Below are 27755 nucleotides of genomic sequence, written 5' to 3' on the forward strand. Positions count from 1 at the left end.
CTGTGTCCAAAAAAAATGCAACAAAACAACTATACTGAATATGAATCAATTTAACCAAACTGAATTAAATGCAACTGTATCATCTGATCTGTGCTGCGTGTGTGATCAAAGCTTGAACCATTTTCTAGTCGCCCAGGGCACTCCTCCTCCATGGCCTCTTTTCTCCCTCAAGGTACATGTTTGCATAGCTGCCCTTACCCAGTGGTTTCAAAGTCAATGAGGGTGAATGGTTAAAGTCACCCTTGCCCCCGATCTGCTACATTTCACTAAACGGGTTGATGATGGCTAACACAGTTTTAGTTAACACAGTTTGAATTGTAATTTGTTTCAGTGTGCTCAGTGATTTAAAAAAAAAAAAGAAAAAAAAAAAAAAGAAAGAAAATAATAATAAGGTCTCAATAGCTTTGGGTTACTCTACTGTTGAGTCTGATTTGGTTACTGCTATGTGGCTGCAGAATGCATATCGTACACATTTCCTTATGCATTTCCTGGTTCACGTTTAGGTTTTTTGTGTCAGTTTCTTCATTCATGTTTGGACTCTGTCATTTATCCTTGTTCGCTTTACTCAGCTCAGCTGTTGTGTACCGACCAAGACACCCACCCATCATTTGCGTGTGAAACTGAACTGAATGTAACTTTATATCATATCATTTTATTCTATTTTATTATTTCATTTATTGGGGTTCCTAGTTAAACGTTTACTTGCAACTGTAAAGGAACTGGGTGTCATAATCTGCTAAAACAGAAATAGCTCTCTAGCTCTATGACACACGACGACCCAAAGTATTGCTGTTCTGTTGAATGAGGTTTACCTTGTTTGTGTTCCTGCTTGCCTAAAGATTGTCAACCAGACGTCTAGGAGACATTATTTAAAATGAAGCTGTTTAACCACGATGTCTGTGAAATAAAGATGTTATTCCATTGTTATCTTTTTTTTTTTTATCCCACGGTTTTTGTAACTCATTTTTCTCACCCGGTGACTACCTAACCTGTAGTCCTGGTTTCCGCTCTCCCCCTGCCGCGCCAGGGGACATTGGGGAGCACCCGGCTGGCTAGGGGAAGGTAGTTTAGAAACCAGGACTACTGCATGTTTTTGTGTGAGGGTCTATGCCCAAGGAGACACGGGGAGAACATTCAAACTCACCATAGAAAGGCCCTATCGCCAACCCCACCTAGGGTGTGGGTGCTGATGACGCAGGTGGAGGAACACGCCCCCAGTGCCCACAGCTTCCCCCGGTGGGAATCGAACCCAGGACCTTCTAGCTGTGAGGCGAAGTGCTAACCCAATTCCATTGTTATCTAATTTCCCTGTATATTCTTTTGTTTTTGTTTTACTTAAAAGAATCAACACCACAAAAAAAAAAAAAAAAAAAATGTAAACACTAAATAAGTCTGATTAACCACTATTTTATACTTTGTCGTATAACGAGTCCAGCTCTGCCCCTGTCAACTTGCCAGCCCGCCTAATCCCGTGTTCCTCTGTCTGGCATTTCCTCCCCAGCACACCACAGCATAGAAAAGCACACTGCTGACCACCGACTGATAAAACATCTGCAGTAGTTTCCTGCAGATGTTAAATGAGGCCAGTCTCCCTAGGAAATGCAGTCGAACATCTAAACACTGTCAACAGTAAAACATTACAACATAATGTAACAGGCCAGTGCCAAATTGTATTACCCAATATGTTAGAAAAGCGACAGGTCACTTTTCGCCCTTGGGTGTCTTACAAGTAGTCTACCTGGTATTCATAGCCATAAAACATCTATCAGTGATGCGCTGGTTAGGACCTACGCCTGAACTGACCCAACAGAACTGCCTGACCTTTGTATCTGAGGCTTATGCATACCCCCCCCCCCCCCCCACACACACACACACACATCATTTAGATAGCCTATAGGCAGTAGTAGACAAAGTACCTACTCAACTCCATATTTGATAGATACTACTCCACTACAAGTGAAGGTTACCCAGTCAAATCTTGCATAGCCTAAATACAGGAGCAGGCTTCTTGCTTGCTTTTAAAATATACTGAAGTAATAATAATGCTTTAAACAAATGCACAGATTCTAAATACAAAAGTACAAAAGAACAAACATCAATATTCAATGTTCTACAACCTCACAATCGTCTCAGTGGTTAATTCATAATGTAATTAAGCCTATTATGCTGCACAGTGTCCACATACACATATAACATTAAATGTTCTTTGTAGGAATCACAATTATGTATTTGTTATTAGGCCTAGCCTATTACAGATGCAATGTCTAGGGACTCAAACTCTTGTTCGTTTTATTTGCATTCAAACACTTACAGTAGGCCTATGTATTATCTTGAAATATTTAATTGTATAGGCCATCAAGACGCATCTGGGTCAGATGCGTCAGTTGGATATGGCAAGGCTACAGGGGGGAAAATGCACTTCTTAAAATAAATTCATCATGCCTGTTGCTAAGGCATGGCAACATGACTCGCGTGCGTTCAAGACACCAATCATGTTGCTGCTGAACTGACGCCATTGACTCGAGGTTATGTTAAGTTTCGATTCTGCTGAAATTAACAACAGGGTGTGGATGCTGCTATGTCGCACTAGGAATATCGACGGGAGAGTGTTTTCTGCTGGTGTTTCAGTCCGAGACTCCGAGTGTATCAAAGGGTGCGTTCGGAAATGTGCACTGGGTCTGGTTAGGGTTAGTTTTAGGCATAGTTTTACTGAGGTTAGGGTTAGGGTTAGGGTTAGGGTTGGGTTTAGGCACTCACTACACTGAGCACACACCCGGTGCGCATTTCCGAACGCATCCTTTGATACACTCGGACTGAAACGCCAGCAGAAAACACTCTCCCGAATAGGGACACGCTCCCGTGGATGATGGGCTGCTGGGCTGTACACAGTCAAGTTGCCAAGCTGTTACATTGTGTTCAATAGTAGCCTTCGGTCAATGTGTAGACTACAGGCATAATGTGTAGACTACAGGCATTTCGAAGCCTTTGATGTTTACCTACAAATATCGTGTCCGAGCATTGTGTGTTCAGGTAGGTACTTATAATTTATTTTTGTTGACAGACAGAGAGTATGTTAACTATGTCTAGTAGGCATATAGAATAACTTTCTGCTAGTGTAACAAAATACTTTTTCAGGTATCTGTATATCGCCTACATGAGTACTACTCAGTATTTATTTTTCTGAGTAGGCTACTTTTTACCACATTTTACATTTTAAAAAATATTTTATTTTAAAATAAAAATCCTCTCACTCACACTTCTGTGCCAATGTTGGCGCCCGTGCCTAAGGTTGCCAAGGTTGCCAGGCAACCTTAAAAAGGCACGGGGTAGGCAACCGTTGCCTACCCCTGCTCACTAGACTAGGCCTACTAGTTACTTTGCAGATATAAATTATGATATTAAAACATTCATTAACCACTTTATCCCTATTCTGCTATTTTAAAACATTTGCAATTGCTGGCCTTTTTTCTTATCTAATGTCGCATGGTAGGGGTGTGGCTGATACCTCCATATGTGTAATGATAATGGCGTATTTATGTAGTTGTTGCCAAACTGTATTTCTGTATTATAGAGCTTAAATATATGTAAAGGTGGCATATCTACGGGGTTACTATTTCGTTGGTTCTAATCTCTGAACTATATTCACTTCAAGTCAATCTAAATTAATTTAACCAACCTTATCAGCGGAACCGATGTGTTAAATATTATCCGAATTTAATGAGTACAAGTGTTGTAATTATAGCTTGGTACAAGCAATATTACTTGCATATATGTTGGTAGCTGGGGGAAATCTTGTGTTATCAGAGTTTACGTTCACTTAAATGCTCCTTTATACCAGTTGTTCTCAACCTTTTCAGACCGCGACCACCAAAATAATCATAATAACTGGGGACCCCCCCCCCCCCCCCCACCCTAACGAGCACTTGGAGTTGAGTCATTACATTTCGTATAACACGTTTCTATTGTGAAAATAGCAGATCTACATGCTCACTGAAAATAGCAAAATAAAAGATAAAATAGCATCTACAATCTAATAGCAATGCCTCGCATTGCAAGGCGTTGTGAGCATGTAGATCTGCTATTTTCCCAATTTCTGCCTCTAATATTTGACAATTTGGCCAATGTGTAGTTTGTCATTTTAGAGGTATTAAAAAGTCCTTAAATTGTCACTTTAGAAATGTGTAGTTTGAGTTTGAGATTTGAGTTCAATAATACGTTTTGGTTTTTGTCACATTCCTAAGACAAAAATTTGATTATTGTAAATGTACCCTGACAAGTTTCCCCATCCAGTGCCATGCATTTGGGTCCCCATCCGGATTCAATGGGCGTAAATTTACCATAATCACATTTTTGTCTTAGGAATGCAACAAATAAGCTAGAAAAATATATTACTGAACTCAAGTCTCTATATGGCCTGAGTAAACAATAGGGGGAAAAAAAGTCATTTTAGGGGTGAACTACTCCTTTAAAGTTATACCATGTAACTTTTTTTATAAAACAAATCTTAAAATTGTCCTAACTGTTAAATCGCTAAAGTTTTAGAACCCCCACTCCGTTATTTTCAGCTTCTAAAGCCTTCTCTTTATATGTTTTCTATGATCCCTACCGGGGACCGGTTTTCGCGGAAAAATTGCGTCATCACACTACCGGCCAATCACAGCGAGGGTTATACACTGCCGGCCAATCACAGCGCATCTTGAAGTGGGGTCGCTATGGCGGCCATATTTGTAGTCGTCCGTGTGTCTCTATATTCAAAAGGTAATCTCGCCTACCAGGCAGGGTGAAGTAGTCCGTTTCTCCGGAATGCCTGAACGCACAGGAACCAGGGACCCCTCTAAAGATCGATCTCGGCGAGGTGGAGGCAGACGCGGGGGTGTGAAGGTACGAAAAACGGCCGAAAGACGTGGACGCGACCGCGGTTTGCTATAGGGCTACTGACCACTAGTTGAGCATCTTACACAGTATAGCTTTAAGTTAATCATCTGGGGACCCCCCAAAATAATTTAGGGACCCCCCTGGGGATCCTGACCCACAGGTTGAGAACCACTGCTCTATACTGGCATTAGAGGAATGGACTACTAAAGTTAGTATGTCTTAGACGATCCCATATGTTGTCTCTGTGTTTTGGGGGGATAAGGTGGGAATCGGCTTAGTCTAAGACCCCACATTGAAGTCTCACATGTTAATATATCCAAGCAGGATCCAGAATGCTAGGTTACATTCACAGTGACGTGTCACCTAAGGAGTAGTGGGACGTCTCCTGAGGAGCAGTAGGATACCGGCTAGGATGCCAAACGGTGTGGTGCGCCTGGCTCACATAGATTTTCCACATAATGTTAGAATATCCTATAGTACAGGGGCTAATACAAATTTTGGTACCACCCGAGGTGACCGTAAAATGTTTGGATTTTCTTCTTCGTACATGTCTCTAGTTTATATTTTGGTAATGATAACTCACCACTCTGGTAGCTTAATGGCAGTTATCACCCGCTAGAGTCGGTGTCCCATTAACTTTTCATTACAGGGAAAAAAAGTTAAAAATTAATCTACTTTAAGTAGCATATGCAGGGTCAAACTAGGGTTTTTTTCAAGATTCTGAATCCATTGCAAGCATCTGTTTTGCACAAAAAAACATTCCTTGGGCTAAAACGGCCCCCTCAAAAGTGTGAAAAGTGATGACTCATCACTTTTCATCACTAAACCATAGTCGTTTTAGCCCAAGGAATGTTTTTCGTGCAAAACAGATGCTTGCAATCGATTCAGAATCATGAAAAAACCCTAGTTTGACCCCTCATATGCTACTTAAAGCAGATTAATTTTTCCCTTTTTTTCCCTGTAATGTAAAGTTAATGCAGTGTTTCCCCTACATGCATTAAGCAGCGGCGGGCCGCCGCTGCTTCAAATCCGGCCGCCACTGTATGATTTTCACTTTTTTTATTTTTATTTTTTTTTAAGATTTTTTTTTTTTTTTTTTTTTTTGATTTTTTCCCCCCCACAACAATGTAGCGCTCATGTGAAGCATAGCGTTCTAACTTCTCTCGCTTACATACGGTTGGAAGGAGATGTATATGTCTAGTTTCTCCCCCTCCCCTCTCATTCATCCAGTCAGTCAGTCAGGCAGCAGCCTCGTCGCGCTGAGCACCTCTGATTCTGAGCTGACTACGTCTTTGCCCCTCGTTAGCATATTTGCAACTGGTGTGTACAATTAGAAGATTTGGGCTGTGGATAAAAGCAGTGCCCCACGTGTTTGAATCATGTAGTTTACCGCTGTTGGGCAATAGTAGGCTTACTTGTCTCATGCTAATGAGAGCTAAGTGCTAACACGGTTGTCATTCACTCACTGGTTAGATGTGGAATAGAAACGAGGGATGCATCAACACCACTGTCATTAGGCAACAAACATTTTTGACTAGAAAATAAACTTTGCTACATGCACACACAGAGTGTGTGTAGCAGTGGTGTAAAGTAACTAGTAGTCTACATTTACTTTACAAGTACTATACTTAAGTACTTCTACTCCACTACATTTATGACATGATGGCTATATGCAAATAGCCGATCTACAAGCTCACAAAGTGACGTGTTGTGAGCTTGTAGAGCTTGCAGATCTGCTATTTTTATAGGATTTTAATTTTTTTATACATTTGGAAACTGTTATTATGATTACTGAGAACTTTTAGTTCTTACGTTTATTTTGACACCAATACTTTTGTACCTTTACTTATTCCACTACATATTTTATTCCAGACATCTACTTGTAAGTTGTAACACAGTATGTCTACATTAGAATGTTGATACTGTACTTTTTCCACCACTGGTGAGTAGGATTGGTTCTCAAAGTGGGGTCCCGGGACCCCGAGGGGTCCTTGAGGGAGTTCCAGGGGGTCCCCAGGCCCCAGCCAAATGATAAATAGTTATGAACCAAATAGACCCTTATGGGTCTGTAGCGCAGAAGCAAATGGCCCCGTTCAACCCCCCCCCCCCCCCCCCCCCGCTCTCCGCAATTCTCCCCCACTCCTTCAGCTTCTGGCTAGGGGAAACACTGTAATGGGACACCGACTCTAGCGGGTGATAACTGCCATTAAGCTACCAGATTGGTGAGTTATCATTACCAAAATATAAACTAGAGACATGTACGAAGAAGAAAATCCAAAAATCTTACGGTCACCTTGGGTGGTACCAATTTGTGAAAATATCAGTATTAGCCCCTGTTCTACTAGCAGGATCCAGAAATGCTAGCTTGCATTTCGTCACTTTCGTGTCTCCAATGAGGAGCCAGTGGGATATCAGCTAGGATGAATCGGCAGAGTCATTTTCCCGTAGGGCATTCTTGGTTCTGCATGTTGGGGGTGTTTATACGTATCTATATATCTCCCTGCTCCTAATGGTTAATGACGTTCTTCTGTGCTGCTGCTGAGCAGGGAGAAAGTAGCAGAGCCAGACACTAAGATAAAATGTGACATTCACATTTGTATGAACATTGTTCAATCAATCTATTGTGAGTTATCTGACTGAAATGATACGTAGCCTGCGAAGTTCAGGCAGATATACTCGAGGGGGCATCACTGCGCTGAAGTGGCAGTCAGCTGATCATTGCCAACCTACTTCTTCCTCCTGCTTGTTCGATTTGCTGCTTGCACTTGCTTGCGCCCAACGCCTTCCCAGCACCACCAGTAGGCTCTGCTGCTAATTCTGTTCTCCACGGGGGTGTTTATATCTACCATATCTCCCTGCTCCTAATGGTTAATGATGTTCTTTTTCTGTGCTGCTGCTGGGCAGGGAGAAAGTAGCAGAGCCAGACGCCAAGATAAAATGTGACATTCACACTGACTTGTATACTCATTAATAATGAACATTGTTCAATCAATCTATTGTGAATTATTTGACTGAATGACTGTTATCCTGTGTTTGTTTTGCAGTTTCACCCTTTTTGAAACTTCAAGATGGCCAGTAAACCCAAGAAAGCCAGATCACTAGTGTGGGAATATTTTGATTTGCATGACGATACACATGCAATTTGTCATAAGTGTAAACAAATAATTCTTCGGGAAAAAAGCAGCACTTGGCCTATGATAGGACATCTCAAAAGTGAACATGGCATTGATCTCAGTGGTGAACTAAAGAAAGCCCACCAACAGGTACGGTAACTTTTATGGGGGATAAAAAACAACAGCTTAACTGTAAATTATCAATATATTTTATTCAAGAAATAAATCATGTTTAATTTATGCTCAGTCTTCATTAGAGAGGTAACAGCAACAAAAATCTGGCCTCTGGAACAAAACTCTTTAAATGCTTTTAGCATAATTATGCTGCCACCAATCTGTTAGGACAAGTTGTAATCTGAATATTTATTAGCTATTTCTCCTGTGACTGATTGGCTAGCCTGGAAACCAGACAAATCTGCCATTGCAACAAAACATTTTTATACAGAAATATGTTATACTATACAGTCAATTAAACCACAATTAACAAAACTGCATAATAATAATGTCCGGGTTTCCCAAAGCGATTTTAGCCCATCGTAAGCCCATCGTAGCTCACGCATGGTCGTAGAGACCAAGCCCCGATCGTCATGTTCCCGTGTCTATATGGGTTCAGGCAGAGCGACTTATTTAGCCCCCTACAACTACACCATCATTCAGATTTCACAAACAAAGTGCTAAATAAAGTCTCACACCTGTCTAAATATGGTACGGCTTTCTATAATTACCTGTATCCTCTGTTTTCTTTAATAAGAAGCCTTTTTATCCGATCACTGTCTGTTTATCTCAATAGGGTTGGTGCACATGGCAGTAGGAGCGAGATCATTTAGCGACCTACAACCGGGTCGCAACGTAGTCGGTAGTTTTCAGCGACCGGGTCGCTAAATCAACCGACCGGCCCGGTAAATCACCGACCGCGCCGCTAAATCGACGACCGGGTTGCTAAATCTACCGACCGGCCTGCAGTTTTAGGTCAGTAGATTTAGCGACCCGGTTGGTAGATCTAGCGACCCGGTCGGAAGATTTTGCGCCCTGGTCGGTCGATTTAGCGACCCGGTCGGTCGCTTTAGCGGCACGGTCGGTGATTTAGCGACCCGGTCGGGAGGTTGCGTCGGCAGGTTAGTTACTGAGGTAAGGTTACTGAGGTTAGGTTTAGGGTTAGGGTTAGTAGCCCGGTGGTCGGTGGATTTACCTACCCAGTCGGTGGATTTAACGTCCCGGTTGGTGGATTTAGCGAGCCGGTCCGTGGATTTAGCGTCCCGGTTGGTGGATTTAGCGACCCGGTCGTTAGACAGGAGCGAGACTTTATTAAGCACTTTGTGAAATCTGAGTGTTGGTGTAGTTGTAGGGGGCTAAATAAGTCGCTCTGCCCGAACCCATGTACACACGGGAACATGGCGGTCGGGGTTTGGTCTCTACGACCATGCGTGAGCTACGATGGGCTAAAATCGCTTTGGGAAACATCTCCAGTAATAATAATAATAATAATTAAAGCTGCAAGCAGCGTTGACCGGGCCCTCGCAGCTCTACTCACATCACAAGGGGCAGCAGCCAATCAGAAGAGGGGGCGGGGTTAAGTTACACCAATTAAGGACAAGGAAACAAGTAGAATGACTCCACCCACAAGTCTGTGCGACAAACGGTTGACGAGACTAACCCAAATAAGGTTTCGGCCAATCAGAAGAGGGGGCGGGGCCAAGTTAAACCAATTAAGGTGAAGGACTCCGAAACAAGTCAAATGACTCCACCCAAAAGTCTGTACGACAAACGGTTGATGAGATAAACCCAAATAAAGTTTCGGCCAATCAGAAGAGGGGGCGGGGCTAAGTTAAACCAATTAAGGTAAAGGACTCTTAGTCAAGTCATATGATACCAGCCACAACTCTGTACAACAAACGGTTCATGAGATAAAGAGGCACTTCCTGTTTGGCGAAGGGAACTTCCTGTTTGGCGAAGGAAGTTTGACGCTTCGCCACGGGCACGCCGTTTTACGAAAACTCACGATTCGCACAACTTTTCATCGTCTTGAGTATGCCGAGCGAATTTGAAGTTGATCCGATTAACCCCCTAGGAGGAGTTCGTTAAAGTGCGACCCATGAAAACAGCGAAAAATGCGCCAAAACGCCACTAATTAGTCAAAATGGCTGACTTCCTGTTTGGTTTCGGACGTGGCGCCGAGAGACTTTTTTGTGAGTCCGGACATGTTACAGGTGTGTACCAATTTTCGTACGTGTAGGTGATACCGTATAGTGGGGCTGCGCTGTTGAAATTTTCTAGGGGGCGCTGTTGCGCCATTAGGCCACGCCCCCTTTAAAAGAAAATACATAATTTTTCGCCACTTATGATGTGCGTGCAAAGTTGCACAACTTTTGGAGTACGTTTGGCGCCTCAAAAACGCGATTTACTTTCGGGAAAATAATATTAATAAGAAGAAGAATCTTTGCAAATACAATAGGGTCCTCTCACACTGTGTGTGCTCGGGCCCTAATAATAAGAATAATCTTTGCAAATACAATAGGGTCCTCTCACACTGTGTGTGCTCGGGCCCTAATAATAAGAATAATCTTTGCAAATACAATAGGGTCCTCTCACACTGTGTGTGCTCGGGCCCTAATAATAAGAATAATCTTTGCAAATACAATAGGGTCCTCTCACACTGTGTGTGCTCGGGCCCTAATAATAATAAAAGTGGCAATAAAAGATTGGAAGGTGGGGCTTCTCTACTCCTAGTGAGTTTCAGTGCGTGGGAAGTGGAATGCCATAAACCAGGGGTAGGCAACCTTAGTCACTGTCTGGTGCCAACATTGGCACAGGGGAGCGATAGACTGACACTTTGTTTACATCCTAGTCTATTCTTTTGGATTGATAGGATGTAAACAGCCTGACAATTTCCAAAATGATTATTTTATCATTATTTATGCTTTTTGTGGAAATATTTTAACAGAAGCACATATTTGAAGCATATTTCTTTTATAAAATATTTTCGAACATTATTTTAAATTTAGCATCCGTTTTTCAAGAAAATGTGAAATTTTTTAACAGAAACACATATTTGAAGCATATTTGTTTTATAAAATATTTTCGAACATTATTTTAAATTTAGCATGCGTTTTTCAAGAACATGTTGACTATAGCTCCTTTAAGTCACCCAATTTGCAGCAAATGACATCCTGCACATAATTCTACATTCATTAAAACTCTGACTGGGGAGGGATTCGGGGAGATAGGTGGATTTTTGCTCTAGTTTAATGATCGTTATAACAATGTTCTGACAATCAAAATATGTCAGAATTTTTATGGGGTGTCATTAAAATGATTGTTGACATGGCACACTGACTACGGTATCTAGAAAATAAAAACATGGCACTGCATTTAAAAAAAGGTTGCTGCCCTCTGCAATAAACCATTACAAAGGACCAGTGATACATTTGTTAACGAATCACAGGTACATATAAGTAGGAGGCTCTCCACAATTAAAATAATTATAAATCAGCTTTATCTTTATCTGTTTTGTGTGTCCACGTGCGTGCAAGTGAATGTGAGGTGTGTGTGTGTGTGTGTGTGTGTGTGTGTGTGTGTGTGTGTGTGTGTGTGTGTGTGTGTGTGTGTGTGTGTGAGTGTGGGTGTGGGATGTGTCTGCCTGTATGACTAATGAGCTAATCTCACTATGTTAAATTTTTGGCTTTGAACCATTTATGAAATGCTTAGTTAACATGTATATATTTACCTTCAGATTGGGGCCTCTACCAGTAATATGGAATCGATGCAAGGTAAAGACACTCTTTAACTTAAAAACATAAATAAAAAATGTAGTATTGATTGAAGGATATTCCTGCTACAGATTCAAATGACCATTGTGTATGTTAATAATTTATGGAGACAGATTTGTTGCAAATTCACATGTGTGTATTTTGTGATTTGAGCAGTTGTACTTAAATATCCACGCAGGTGTAACTCGGAATTTACACACGTGTATAATGGAATCTAAAAAAAAACACGCTCGTGCCCTGCCCTGCACACCTACACATTTCAGTTTACAACCTCTCGAATCATCATGTACAGATGCTCAAATCGAGACTACAAGCACTTGCATTTTTTCAATGTCCCCTGCTCGCTTTTGCCAGATTTTGCTACGACATATCGAGGAATATGTTTCAATATCGAAAGCAATGGCTAAACAAATTTGAGTAAGTGTACATGAACATTTGCGTGTGTGTGAAGCATGAAGCGTGCGTGTGTGTGAAGCATGAAGCGTGCGCGAGCAGAGACACACACACACACAGAGTTGCGAGTGTGTAATGAGGCGAATCTGCTTTGCAGAGTAATTTTGCTACGGAAGTGTGTGTGTGTCTGTGTGTGAAGCGCGAGAGTGTAGGAGAGAGATGTTGCAAGTGCGCAGATCAGCTCTGCTGGACGCTTTGTAGGACCTGCAATGATTTTTCTTCACCAGCCGGGGCACTGTTTTCAATATATATATTTTTTATAAATACTCTAGTCCAAAAAACAGTGCAATGAATAAATAAAGATATATACAATAGAAGGGTCAGGGGAGGGTAAGGCTAGAACAAATCATTTTCAGGTCAAATCAATAATTATACTTCATTCACGCAACTGTTTAACATTGTTTTCATACCAAGGAAATTATAAAATGATGTAGGCCTATCAAACATAACATTATCATTAAAACTAGGGCCTTAATTATTTAGCTACCGGTATTGAAAAATAGCAGATCTACAAGCTTGCAGCTTGTATATCTGCTATTTTTCAATAGTTAAAGTACAAAATAATGCCCCCTCCCGCTATGAAGAACATTCATGGGGGCACGCATGCAGTGAATCCTAAATTGTACCAGGGCCCATAATTTGGTGCGACATCCCTGTGGATGACAGCTGACAGAACACAACATGGCTAGTATGGTGCATGAGTTTTGGTCATACACCTAAACCTAACCTTAACCCTAACCCTAACCTCAGTAAAATGAACACTGGTGAATGCTAACCTGCACACTAAAAACGTCTGGGTTGAAAATAACCCGATCTGGGTTGTATTATAACCCACCCCTGGGTAACTATTGGACCTACCCAACAGTAGTAAATCTTACACAGCAAAATGGGTAGGTGCTTTCTACCCAGCACCGTAGTAAGATATTCTACCACATCTGGGTAGATTTTTTTACTCACTCTGGGTCAACCACTATTATTTAGTATATATTTTATCCACATGTGGGAAGTATATTTTACTCATCGTAAGTGACCATGCTAATTTTATTTAACATTAATATAAGATAAGATTTGTTTCAGGGTTTTTTTTCTCAGATAATTTGTTCCAAGTATAGCAATATCAACATAAAAGTACATAATTGCAAATTATGCAACAATGTTAAAAAGCTATAATCAGAGAAGTTTAAAGTAGATCGACATACTAACCTCAATTTTATCTTGAGTTCTTCTCTTTCAGAATAGCAGGGGGAGGGAGCTCAAGTATAATCTAGCAGCCTAGCAGTTACGGTTAGGGTTTTGGCTCAAAAACTGACAAATGAAATTCTGACATATGACAGTCAGCTTGCCAAGGCAGACACATGGATATGATACATTTAGCATTTTTAGCTACCAAAAGCTTAGAAAATATCCCTGAAAACCTAGAGAAATGCTTTTCCCAGCATGCTTTGCATACCAGGTGACCAGCTTAAGTTTAAAACTACCCATACTGAGTAAAACAATTTTACTCAGCAGCTGGGTAATGTATGAGCTGTACAAAACAACCCATTATACATACAAACACCATTATAATAACCCATAATGGGTAAACCATTTTTTACTCAGATTTTGGGTAGATGAATCTACCCAGCAGTTTTTAGTGTGTGGTGAGCGCTCGGCTTGTGCTTTAAACACACACAAATCGCAATGGACACTTCCTCAAATCTTTTGCAACGACATATCGAGGAATATGTTGAGGTCATGGTTGAGGTCATGGTTGGTGGTGCTGGCCTGGGAGTTATACCGCAGTCAGGAGCATGGCCATGTGGAGTCTGTGGGAAGGGAGTTCAAGCAAACTCTATCCAGTGCGGGGGCTGTCAGAAATGGGTCCATCGAAGTTGCAGTGGTGTAAAAGTCAGCCTGCAAGCTGAAATTGCAACATTCCAGTGCAAGCGGTGCAGGGGAGAAGTCCCACAACCAGATGCAGCCAAGCAAGAGGGGCTTGTAGTAGACGGGGAGACGTATGCGGTGGTGGACAGTTTCTGCTACCTGGGAGACATGCTGAACGCTGATGGGGGGTGGACCTAGCGGTGACCACAAGGGTGAGAAGTGGGTGGAAGAAGTTCAGGGAACTCATGCCATTTCTAACATCCAAGGCTCCATCCCTGAAGATGAAAGGGCAAGTGTACTCAGCCTGCGTCAGAAGTGGCATGACGTACGGAAGCGAGACATGGGCCCTGAAGATGGAGCATGAAGACAAGCTGAACAGAGCAGAGATGAGGATGATTAGATGGATGTGTGGCGTGTCACTCAGGGACAGAAAGACCAGTGCAGAGCTGAGACAGAAGATGGGAGTGGAGGCTATTGCAGATGTGGTGAGGAGAGGCAGCCTGCGATGGTACGGACACATAGTGAGGAAGGAAGAGAATGATTGGGTGAAGAAAGTTATGTCGTTTAACTTAGAGGGGACAAGACCCAGTGGCCGGCCTAAGAAGACCTGGCAGACGACCGTGGTGGCTGACATGAAGGCACTCGGCATCGACCATGAGGTGGCCATGGACCGTTCCCGGTGGAAGAGAGCCATATCGAGAAGCCAGTCCAACCCAGCGGTGCCTGGAAAGCGGAAAACAGATGATGTTGCAATTTCGAGAGCAACAGTTTCAACTAATTTGAGGGAGTGTAGACAGGGATTTGAGGTTGTAAATCGAAATGCGCACGTGTGCAAGGCAGGGCACGAGCATATATTTTCTTTTCAGATTCCATTATACACGTGTGCGAATTCTGAGTTACAACTGAGCGGATATTTATTACAACTGCTCAAATCGCAAAATACACACACAGATATTTATTACAACTGCTCAAATCGCAAATTACAACTGCTCAAATCGCAAAATACACGTGTGATATTGCTACAGAAATACCTCCATACTAATTATCATGTTTGATGGCCATTTTGAGAACTGCTATTCTGTATGCATCCACAGAATGCAATGCAACTAGTTATAAACAACCTTAAGGCAATGCAACAATTAACATGCACAGATGCTCTCTTACAAGTTTAAGCCTTTCCTCAACATCCAATAATACAATGTCAAAATGGCTGAAAGTAATTTCAAGGACATTTAATAGACAATATAATGCAGTCAGTCTTTCAAGTTCAGTAATATATATGTCTATCCACAAGTTTCCAACGTCCCATCGTGCATTGCGCAGAAGGTGTGCGGCAGTTCCGGCCTCACAGCCGAGAGTGATCTACAAGCTCACAACGGTTGCAACTGTGACGCGACGTGAGCTTGTATGTCAGCTGTTCTCCGGGGGTCTTCCACACATAATTCTAAGTAAATTCTTGCGGAAACAGGTGGATAATCATACTGTATAAAATGGCTCCGTAGCTATCCCATGTACTGCTGATTCAGGTTGAATTGACTGTAGTTAATTTTCTACTCTTACAGAAGTTCAAAAGGTGAAGGATATCATGAAATCTGTTGATAAAAAAATCAGTCAGGAGACAGAGCTCAACACATTTCTAAAGTGAGTAAAGCCTATTCTAACTACAGTCCAGTGGCTAACTTTATTATGCTAATAATAATAAGTAGTACCCATGTTGTTATTTGGCTAGTAGCCTATGCTGACATTTGGCATAGACATTTGGGCATGTGGCTGTTACCATGGTGACGACACTGTTTAATATTAGTGATCATTCAGACTGTTTCACCCGTCTATGTCCATATATGGTGTTCTGTGATGTCAGTCAGTGATATTGGGCATTGTTTCAGCATGCAGCTGTTACCATGGCAGCGACACTGTTTAGTATCTGTGACAGAAGGCAGACGGACAGACACACATTCATTGTATCTGCATACGCAGCATCACAACATGCGTGACACATTGTGCACTTGTAGATCTGATTAGTTTGGCAAATATAAGGATCTATTGCTATTACACACACACAGAGACACACACACACACACACACACACACACACACACACACACACACACACACACACACACGTAACCATGTTTTAAAGTTTCTGTTGTTGTTGTTTCATCACAACAGGCGAAAGATTTCAGATTTAGAGAACAGCAAAAAGGAGCTTGTGGGTGTCTTTGGTAGAACAGGAGCTGGGAAAAGCTCCTTGATAAATGCCATTATTGGGGAGAAGGATCTCTTGCCTTCCGGAGATACCGGTGCTTGTACCTCAGTCATGATTCAAGTGCAGGCAAATATGAAAGACTCCAAATACATAGCAGAGATCGAGTTCATCCCAGCAAAGGTAAAATTATCAAGTTTTTGCTATATGTAATGCTAAATGGAACATGACATCTTATTGTGTGCACCATTATGCAAAAGCAATGTTACCATGCACTATTAATGAGATTGTACTAAATTGTTTAGGAATGGGAAGATGAATTGTGGGATTTTTTGAAGAATCGTGATTCCGAGAAAAATGAGGAAGGTGATACTGACGATGATGACATTAAGGAAAAGATCTCAGCACTGTATGGAGAAGATGCTAAGAACTTTTTAGATGTTGCTGACTACATGGACAACAAGAATTTTAAAGAGATTCCAGAATTTCGCCAGTCCCAAAAGAAGACACTGAGATGTAAAACGGTAAGTTAAGACAATGTTTTTGATGTGATATTTTTCAGGATACGCTCCACAATCTGTGTGTCACACACACACACACACACACACACACACACACACACACACACACACACACACACACACAAACAAAAACACACAAGGCTCATCAATCACGTATGCAAGTGGCAGTTAAGGGTAAAGGTCAAGTCCAATGTGGAGGTTGAGCAATGATCACCAGATACAGTCAAAAAGGGAACCATCGAGTATCGACTGGGGCTGAGGCACCACAGACCGGGAAAATATATTGGATGTGATTATAACATCTACCTACTGACCCTTCATGTCTAATCTCAATAATACAACTCTGGAAAATTATGAATTAGTGTTATGTTGTAGGTAGATCCTATGTATTTGCTCTTTGAAAAAGTTAAGAAAATTTAAATATGAGTTAATTCACCTGAATGTATGTTCCAGTCATCAAAGCTTGCTGAAGAAATTGCGAAGTATACAAGACGAGACAGTGAGAAGACAGGACGACGGTATTGGCCACTTGTGAAGTGTGTTACCATTAAGGTACCAAATGCCAGAGACCTTCTTCAGCATGTTGCACTCATAGATCTTCCTGGAACTGGAGACTGTAACAAGAGCAGAGATGAAATGTGGAAAAAGGTAAGGTATTTACAGTACAACATGTTTTGGACTCAATAAAGTGTCTCAAGGCATTACATTATTCATTTTGTTCTAGTTTGTAGGAGATTGCTCTGCTGTGTGGATTGTGAGTGACACAATTCGAGCAGATTCTGAGAAGGAGCCATGGGAGATCTTAAACCAGACCGCCAGTCTCATTGGAAATGGTGGACAGTGTCGAAGCATCAGTTTCATCTGCACCAAATGTGATGTTATTGATGATAAATACAAGAAGTAAGATACATTTTAGGATGATGCGTACTGTATCTGCAAGGACATGACAAACAATTAGTACACTAGCACATGATTGCTGATTCACTGTTACAGTTTCTTATTGCGACAGTTTAGAATGTGAAACGGCACATCATGACTCGCTCTGACATCACACTCTGACATCACTGTGATGTCAGGGGAACCACACTAACATAATCTCTTTTATGCCCATAAATGGAGTTCCCTGATGTCATCTATTAAGCCCATATCTAACAGGACTTCATATGGGAATGCCCATATATGGAGGCCATATCGGCCACAACAGAATCCATATATGGCCAAGAAAGATGTCCAAGACAGCCCATATCTGTGTAGCTGGTTCTACAGACAGGGATCTCCATGTATAGACATACAAGGATTGCATGTATGATGTCAGATGTCATAGACGTCATAGGACTTTCACATAACGAATAACTGAGTATGTTTGGGCTCTCACAGCATATCTCCATATACAGTACATGGATCTCCATATATGGGTACCGAGGGGGTCTCCATACAGTATAATGATAACCGGTCCGATATACAGTACATCACTGGCCAAATGGCCAAGACATGGCGCCCTGAGGCGTCTTACTAGTGATGCTGCAGCAGATTTCCCTCATGATACAAGTTTTGATCCCAACACCTGAGAGGGAAATTTATGATTCTGGAAAGTTGAGAAAGTTTTTCAGGGTGGATATTTCAGTTTTCAATGCTAAAGGTTCTAGATGAAAATGAATTAGTAGGAATGTTTTCTTCCAGGTCAAAAGAGGATCGACGTGCTCGTGTTTTGGAAAAAAACCTAAACGTCAAGGAACGAGTGCTAAAGAAATTCAACAAAGAAAAGGGGGTCATCGCGGTATGTTTTACAGACTGACATTAAGGAGCCTTTTTCAGGCAGGCGTTTTGGTTAGAAACAGCAAATGGGTGAAATGTTTTTCCCTGCTTGTGTTTGGTATTTTGGGGACTCATAATTATTATTTCCTTCCTTTTCAGAAACATTTCAGTGGTGACAGTGACTTTTTCCAAGTGTTCCAAGAGTTCAACAGGTTAAAGTTTCTGGAAGCAGATGACACAGGTAGGACAGGGCTTTACGCTTTAGACATATGTTTAGTAAATTAGATTCACAGCATGTACAAATTGTTATCAGATTGAAAATATTAGCAAAACATGAATTTTGTACTCAAAAATCATTTTCCAGAAATACCCCAACTTCAACAATTTCTGAAAGATCTCAATGACCATCAAGCAAAGGCTGACTATTATGTCCCTGGAGCCTATGGAATACTTTCTCTGATGAAAGCAGCGAATACACCAGAAACGGTGAACATGTGAACAAACACACACACACACACACACACACACACACACACACACACACACACACACACACACACACACACACACACGATACACATATGATATTTTCCTACATTTTAGTTATTGTTATTCGTGCCAAATTTTAATTTCAGGGTTCCCACAAAGCAGACGTGTGCAAAAGCCTGACAACAAGACTTCAGCGTTGGATTGTTGAAGTCGAACAAACCATGATGAAGTGTAAAGAGCCTTTTGAAAGATGCCTTAATGAAGGTGTTAGACGGTCACAAGAAGAATGTGAGCGCATCTTAGAGGGCGTCACGGTGAGTACAGTATTGGCTGTTTTCGACTACAAAGGGTAAAGTCCAATGCATACCTGCTTAGAAAAAGCTACAGTTTCATGACGGTACAGTTCACTGGTACAAGGTCAACTAAAAGGAGATCCTAGGAAAGCACTTGGCTTATTTACACAGGAAACCATTGAAGTATCTCATATAACATTGCATGACAGACGGATAGAACACAGTACTATGCAGTAGATATAGTAAAAAAAAGAAGAAAAAAAAGTAAATAAAAATAAAATAAACAGTGCAAAAAATATTCAGGAGAGGCTGGGCTAGGTTTGTTATTGCCAGTTGCGAATGGCTGCCGCCTGTAAGTGGTTTTTCAGGGCGATTTTAAAGGATGCTAGGACAGCCGGAAAAAAGTTTGGTTCTTGCCCCAGACTACAATATACAGTATGATGTCATTCAGAAGTTCGGGACTAGAACAAAATTTGGCTGTTCGGTGCCTCTGAGATGTTATAACTACCCGGAGTTAGTTTGGTTACGTTCCACATTGTTTCTTTCTGCATTCAGAATATATATTCACTATGCAGATATACCTTAACACAGGACATTCCATAACCTGAAACATAGAGGGCCCTATTTTAATGGCGTTAAATAACGCTGTTCTTAAGCAGATTCTGCATTGTGAATAACAAGATGGAGGCATGAATAATTACCATCTTGCTATTATGAGTGTGGTATTGTACACACAGCGGGAGGGCGATCATCGCAAAAGGCCCTGAATCAGTCATGGGCGTGTTTTGGCCGGTAATTTAATTCAACACTGCATTGCGCCTCCCCCCCCCCCCCCCCCCCCCCTTGTGTTAAATATGCTGGCGATGCTAAAACCATAACTGATTGCGATGCTAAAACCATAACTGATGCACGCCTTTCATAATACCTATTACGAATATGATGGTGCCGTTATGAACATATTAACGAATAAGAACTTGTTCTAAATTGGGCTCTCTGTTTGTTCAGTAGTTCCTCTTGAGCAGGACCCAAATTAGGTTCTGAGAAACCCAGCTGTAATGTATGGAAGTCTAGAACCTGCTGGACAGTGGATGGTTCACTTGGTTGTTGTATTCATGCCATATATGAATAATATCTGTACCAAAATATGACTGCCTTGTAATTACAATTTTCTCATTTATTTCAGAGAGGAAAAATCCTTAAACATTATTCCAGTTTGAAGTCTTTAGTTCAGAACCATGGCATTTACAAAGCACAAAAAAATAAAAAAAAGATTGAGGTGAATCTCAATGAGAGATTATCTAAACACATGAGAGAAACTATTGATCAAGAGTTCAGCAAGACCTTCCCGTGAGTACCTACTGACATATAATAATTTCCTTCCTGCATATTGAAATGAATGGGGAGAGCATGTCTAAAAGGGCCTCTTTAACTCAATGCAGATCATATCTTTCAGGAATGTAGGAAGATCTGGACCCATCACAGTGGCCATCGATAAATTCACATTTGATACAGACAGCCTCAGTGACGAGCAGCACAAAGGGCTTATATTGCAAATGACTTTTCTAAAGACAGAGGTATAATTACAGCTCAGTTTGAACTGAAGTTAAAAAATATATATATATATATATATATATACAGTACAAAATACATACATCTTATTTTCTATTTTACCATGACAATAATTGTTCTATCGGCAGAATATGTATGCTTATAGTTTATTTCCTTTTTTTCCTTTTCTTTAACAGGAGGAGAAATTAAAGAAAATACTTGCCGATGTCATCCGTGAAGAAAAGAAAAAGATCTACTTCAGTCTAACAGAGTCAATCCAGGCATCCATGCAGCCAGGATATGACAGTAAGTAACAATGGCACATTACAAATGTGTCAACCTAAAGATAATAGCAACGTGATGAAATGTATTTATTCCTGTTTGTTATACTGTAGAAGCAACAAAACACAGTGGACCAGGTATGCTGGAAAATATGAGGAAGGATATGAAGGTGCATCTTAACTCATCAAAATGCACCTTGTTTGAAAAGGCCAAGGAACACATGCTGGATAAAGTGGAGTGTCTGAAGGTTTGTCTAAAACTCATCTATCTTGGACACAGACACACACATACACACACACACACACACACACACACACACACACACACACACACACACACACACACACACACACACACACACACACACACACACACACATCAATGGCCACAAGCGGGGACACTTGGTAAACAAACAGGACTTGGTAATACTTTGCTAATTTGCTCCAATATCATGTTGACTAGCGTTATGTCTGACGAATAGCAGCAGTGTATTAGTTTATACCAGAGAGGCTAAACAACACCTGTTGACATATTAGCGGTGTAGCTTGCCATAAAGTCGTATCGCGACACCAAATGGCTCATATTAATCTGTTCTCCACTCAAGTACTGCATTATACTGTAAGCCATAGCTTGGTGTGCTCTCGCTCGGTGTGCTCTCCCTCAGCAGGGATCGAACCCACAACTCCCCGATCACTGGTCCAGCAGGCAACAGCAAGAGAGCTAGCTTGCGTTCAGTGCCCTGACCTGGGATCAAACCCTGAACCCATGACACCCCACCCACCAGTCTGGCACAGAATATTTCCCCACCTCTCCATGTTTGGGCATAATATCTGATAAAATGTAATACAATTTCAAAAATAAAATGTGATTATGTAATGTGGATGTGGAATATTTTAAAACACAAATCTTGTAGGCACAAAGTATTTTCATATGGGGTTCCCAGGATGAACACATAGGGGGTCTTTGACATGAAAAGGTTTGAGAATCAGGAACAAGCCCAAATAAACAACTGCACTTTAGAAACAAGACCAATCTTTTTTTCTCATGTCACAAAAAAAGTAAAGTAAAAGTCAAAGTATAGGCTAGAAATTCCACTGAATTAAATTCACTTTATTCTTAGACTGATTAGTCTTAATCTTCATTTTAGAAAAAAGTTAAATCCTTCCAAGAAGACATGCTGACATCCATTGACCAGTCACTGAAGATAAACGACTACTCAGTCCCAGGTAATGGAAAGTGATATATATTGAAATTTTAAATTGATACTACACAATATGTTCATTTGGATATTGCAGTCACTAGTGACAATGTTAAACCATGTTGTTTCAGATATCACCTTCGAATATGATGAAGTGAAGATAATATATGGTAAACTGAAGAGCTCCAGTGCAAATACAGGGTGAATTTTTATTTTATTGCTCACAATCGAGGATGAATATGTCCACAAAGACTGACAAGTTCATGAATCCACCCATCCAACAAACACAGACTTGATCATTTAGTCACAAGATCTTGTTATTATGTTACATTAATTAGAAAGAAATCGTGAAAATAGCTGATGTGCAAGGCATAAATATGGAAATGGAAGGCATCTACCCTTTGACATCGGCATTGTCTCTCTCTCTCCATCTATCATTCACTCTCACCCTGTCTACCCCCCCCCCCCCCCCCAACACCAGCTCCAGCGAGTCCAGCTCCAGTGTACTGACCGCAGACCATGTAAGGTGTCATCTGTGCAATTCCATCATGAGGGATCCTCTCTCCATTCCCTGTGGACACAGTTTCTGCAAGGATTGCATCAATATATGCTGGGCCCAGCCAAGCCCCTCAGGATACTATGTATGCCCCATGTGTGAGGTGGGCCCTGTGCTCTCTGTTAATGTAGCCTTGTCCTGGGTGCTGCCGGCTCTCCAGCAGACAGCCTCCTCCACTCTGGCACAGACTGGATCTGGGGATGTAGCTTGGACACGACAAGGAGGAGAAGAAGAAGAAGAAGACGAAGAAGAAGAAGAAGAAGTTGACTGTGAAGACACACCCCTCCCAGAGCAGGAGTGCAGTTCTGCTAGAATGGAGGTGATCAGAGAGGTGAGTACATGTTCGCCCTTTTTCCCATTCGCCCAGTGTTTAGGTCTTAGGTTTAGTGTCTGTCTGCCCAGAGTGTTCACCCACCGAACTAAACGGTTCGCCCACCGAACAGCTTTAGCAAATGTAGGATATTATGTGCCACGCTTCAACCACAGTTCACAGGGTAACGTAAACATCTTAATGAAATGAAATACAATAACATATCAAAATGTAATTCATGAAATAAAATGGGGGTATGTCTGTTATAAACTAATATAATCATTTATCTCACATCTGCAATAATACAGAAAGTAAATACCGGTAATTACATATCGGATATAACATATCAACGTGACAAAGGCATTATGCTTGCTATATGAACTAACCTACTGTCTAGTCTACATACGGTACATTCATAATTAAATAAAACATGTCACTCTGACAATGCTTGACTGCATACAACACATACAATTAACTATGTATTAAGCCTAATGCCCATTGTTCAATTACACATGTGATGTCAACACAAACTGTCCATCAAATACCATTTACAAAGTGCACAAATATAGCGTACATTCAACACATTAACAAACATGATTTGCACTGAAACACACTTCTGATGTGAACACTACACATGTAGTGATGCGCGGAAGCGGGGAATGAACCCGGGACTCCTACTCACCAGTCCAACACACAACCAGTCGTGCTAATAGGGCTGAGCCCAACTAGCAGGGCTGTTGTTGCTATTTCATGGCTGGTACTAACTGTGGGGGCTACAATCACCTCCCCCGATTAACTGGGACTGAGTCGTCGTTTATCTTGAGTGACTGGTCAATGGATGTCAACATGTCTTCTTGGAAGGATTTAACTTTTTTCTAAAATCACCACGCGCCCCTCTACAATAAGCATATGACACGCAGAACTCAGCAATATGAAGCATATTGACTTGTTTTTTGTCACAAAAAAAGTAAAGTAAAAGTAGAAATTCCACTGAATTGAATTCACTTTAGTCTTAATCTTCAATTTAGAAAAAAGTTAAATCGAGATTGCTGGCTTGTCAGAGGTTAGCTGAGGTGAGGAGGAGATCAAGTTCTACCAGTTCTACCTTATCAATCCAAAACTATTTTTTGGTACGGTAGCTTCGACAGTTGTGGTTTCTTTCCACTGAGGTGATATCTTGATGAGATATCCTCTATCATGATGAGAAATTCTTAGACCTTGCAGAGTTGGGATACAAGATATGTGGAAGAATGGGAATAGAAAGGTCATGTACTGTACGTGATGTACATGACCAGTGATTAGACAATGATAAAGGGCATTGCAGGATTTAAAGGAATGCAGTGTCACGTCTACTTTCATGCAATGGCTCCTAACTTTAATCAGAGGTGAGCAGATTGAGGTCTGATGGTGATTGTATGTGGACCCTAGGCTGTGGTCAGTGGTTTCCACTGACTATGATTATGGAGTGTTACTACAGCATATTGTTATTTTTGGGCAGCCCTCCTTTGCTTTTGTAGCAAATAGATCCTTCTGAACAGATCTGTTTTTGATCTTTACCTGCAGGATTTTTCACTGCGGTCCCATTGACCTTAGTTGTTTCATTGTCTGACCACCATATGAATACATTGTCCAAAAACTAGGTTTCTCCAACAAAGGATTGTTGCCATTTTCAAGGAATTCAGGTTATTATCAAATATTACTTCTAGCTGTCTTGTTCTCATCTGATGCAATCATGTACAGTACCATGTACAGTACCACCAGTAAGACTCCCTAATCGGGAGATAAGCGCAGCGTGATTTTAGGCCAAAATGTGTAGGAGCAGTGGCCAAAAATGTGTTTGAAAAAATTGGACAGATGGTGGCGCTATTTGGGATAGCTCCATGTTGATGAGATGAGTGTAGACATACGGTGTACCGATTTGCGTGATTTTAGGGCAAAATCTGTAGGAGCAGTGTCCAAAAATTTGTTAGAAAAAATCTGCCTGATGATGGCGCTATATGGGACAGATCCATGTTGATGACATGAGTGTAGACATACTGTGTAGCGATTTGCGTGATTTTAGGGCAGAATCTGTAGGAATAGTGGCCAAAAATGTGTTTTAAAAAATCGGCCTGAAGGTGGCGGTAAATGGGACAGATCCATGTTGATGACATGAGTGTAGACATACTGTGTTTGCGTGATTTTAGGGCAAAATTTGTAGGAGCAGTGTCCAAAAATGTGTTTTGCAAAATCGGCCTCATGGTGGCGCTAGAAGAGGGCCATGTGAGAATCGATGGGTGGAGGTTGTGTGTGCAAAATTTGGCATGGATCGGGGCAACGGTTGCGGAGATATGAGCAGGGCAAACGTGTGACGTGTGACAGACAGACTGACAGACTGACAGACAGACAGACAGCTGGTCGAGGTTTTGACAGTAACTGCGACCTGACGGTCGCAACAAATCTCCTGCAACATATTAATGAGCAAGTCATCCCAACACAATTAGTTACTCAACAAAGAAAATATTTATGTAGACTATATTTTTCATTGAAAAGTAATAAACAAAATGGGCCACAGACATAGACAAGTCTTGCAATCACATTGGCCCCACTGGCTTGTCTATCATGTGAATACCGGCCCCCAAAAAATCTGGCGCATTGCCAATAGCCATGCCCAATGAGGGCCTCTCCAATTCCTTTTCCCGGGCTGAATCAGGGGCCCAACACGTCCCTGCTCTCTCTCTCTCTCACACACACACACACACACACACACACACACACACACACACACACACACACACACACACACACACACACACACACACACACACACGCATGCACATGTGGACTGTTGTGAAACAATTATTTGTTTGTTTGTTTGTTTTTTGCATAAAATACTATACTACAATGCAATAGGACGACTAGGACCTACTAAACTAAACTATGGTTAGGAAGATGCAAGCACTGCTCTACACTCAACGATTAGTCACTTGGTTGGTTGCACGACTCAAAATACGTTTGCATAAGCACAAAGATCACCAGCACTCACAAAATGTCTTCTAGGTCATTTCCGTTTTGAAGCATACAGAATCAGATGCATTTTAGCTGAACCTTCCTCTGCATAAACATTTAGAGATTATACTGAGGAACGCTCTGCTGGCCTGCACCTTAATGTTTGTGCTTTTTGGTAGAGCTATGCTTATGCTGCGTTCAGATGGGCTCAGGCAAGCGGTAGACGGCAAACCGGAAGTCATTTTAGTGGACGGGAGTAGAACGGCAAACGGTACGGTAGTCCGGCATTCGAAACCGGTGACGGTAAACGGCAGACGGCATGACGTTCAAAGTTAAATTATTTTATCTTTTTACCGTGGTACAGGACGGAATCTGGAACCGGATGTTACGTAGCTCCATCTCACGGGAAAAATTCCAGCAGAGCGCCAACACACACAGAACACACATCGCTGACACAAGCGATTGTTTTCATTTTGCACTAGCGCTTTAAATAATTAATTAATGTTGCCGTACCGTTCCGTCGGGTATATTTTGTTCTACCTTGCCGTACCGTCCAGCAGGTGGTGCCGTTTGCCGTCTACCGCTTGCCTGAGCCCATCTGAACGCAGCATTAGTCTATCCTTTTGATCATATCCATTGTTGCCACATTTAGATCAAATGCATAACTAAATAACCTTGTGATCATAATTCATAAAAGGAACCAATGGGTGAGTCTGAAGAGCATCAGGAGATTGCAAGTAAGAGGATGAAGCTGAAGAGGTGGTGAAGAGGACGATCAGATTCCAACGCCTGGAGCTGTCTTAGAAATCAAACAGGAACAGCCAAACGTTTGCCCGAACAGCTGGCCTAGCGGTCCGGGCACCTAGGCTACAATGTAGTCCAACAGCCATTGCTGCGTGTCAGTCCCATAGAGTCTGCATTTGGGCACCCAGTGTGGATGCCCAAATGCAGACGTGCTAACTCCATGAACGAGCCGAGGGGCAAGCCATGAACGCACCGCCCTGTTGAGTATACGAGCCCTTTGAGAGGTTCCAAATTCTGATTAACTATTTTAAACAGATAATAAATGTTCATACAACACTTAAACAAAATGTGCGTCTCAATATCTGGTATAAATGTATGTACCCGTAATTGCCGGACTATAAGCCGCAGCTTTTTTACCATGTTTTGAACCCTGCGGCTTATACAACGGTGCGGCTTATATAAAGATTTTTGCAGCTAACGGACAGCTAGTTTGTTTTACAATGGTCGTTAACAAGGATTTATATGTAGATTTATACAGCTAACGGCCACCAGGTGCGCTCTAGCGGGAAGCAGGAGGGACACCTGCGGCTTATAGTCAGGTGCGGCTTATATATGTAAACATTTGTTTTTTTTCCCCTAAATTTAGCTGGTGCGGCTTATATTCAGGTGCGGCTTATAGTCCAGCAATTACGGTAATAATCTTGATAAAAATATATTTAAAAAATATATATACTAAACCGTTCAAGCGCTGCTATAAGCAGTCACTCATTCAACATTATGGCCAGTTGATTTTATCT

At 41.5% G+C, this 27755-nt stretch overlaps 2 protein-coding genes across 2 annotated transcripts; both read left to right on the forward strand.

Annotated features, from left to right (window-relative positions):
* Positions 1–2893: 2893 nt before the first annotated feature.
* LOC308286914 (nuclear GTPase SLIP-GC-like) lies at positions 2894–20099 on the forward strand (the record flags this gene model as incomplete). The annotated part of the gene is made up of 13 exons (XM_080728036.1): positions 2894–3030; positions 7920–8138; positions 11719–11755; positions 15634–15712; positions 16241–16457; positions 16580–16798; positions 17249–17443; positions 17520–17695; positions 18476–18572; positions 18710–18791; positions 18915–19036; positions 19186–19353; positions 20070–20099. Exons 2-13 carry the CDS (start codon positions 7944–7946, stop codon positions 20097–20099), a joined length of 1617 nt encoding a protein of 538 aa, XP_080584162.1. The 5' UTR covers positions 2894–3030; positions 7920–7943.
* Positions 20100–20566: 467 nt separating this feature from the next.
* On the forward strand, positions 20567–26816 carry LOC308286915 (uncharacterized protein; the record flags this gene model as incomplete). Its single annotated transcript, XM_080728037.1, has 8 exons — positions 20567–20679; positions 20786–20906; positions 21078–21186; positions 21276–21409; positions 22310–22388; positions 22492–22561; positions 22842–23118; positions 26775–26816. The coding sequence occupies exons 1-8, from the start codon at positions 20639–20641 to the stop codon at positions 26814–26816; spliced, it is 873 nt and encodes a 290-aa protein (XP_080584163.1). The 5' UTR covers positions 20567–20638.
* Positions 26817–27755: the final 939 nt, after the last annotated feature.

This window comes from Nannobrachium achirus (genome assembly GCF_963921795.1).
Source record: "Nannobrachium achirus genome assembly, chromosome: 6".
Taxonomy (NCBI): domain Eukaryota; kingdom Metazoa; phylum Chordata; class Actinopteri; order Myctophiformes; family Myctophidae; genus Nannobrachium; species Nannobrachium achirus.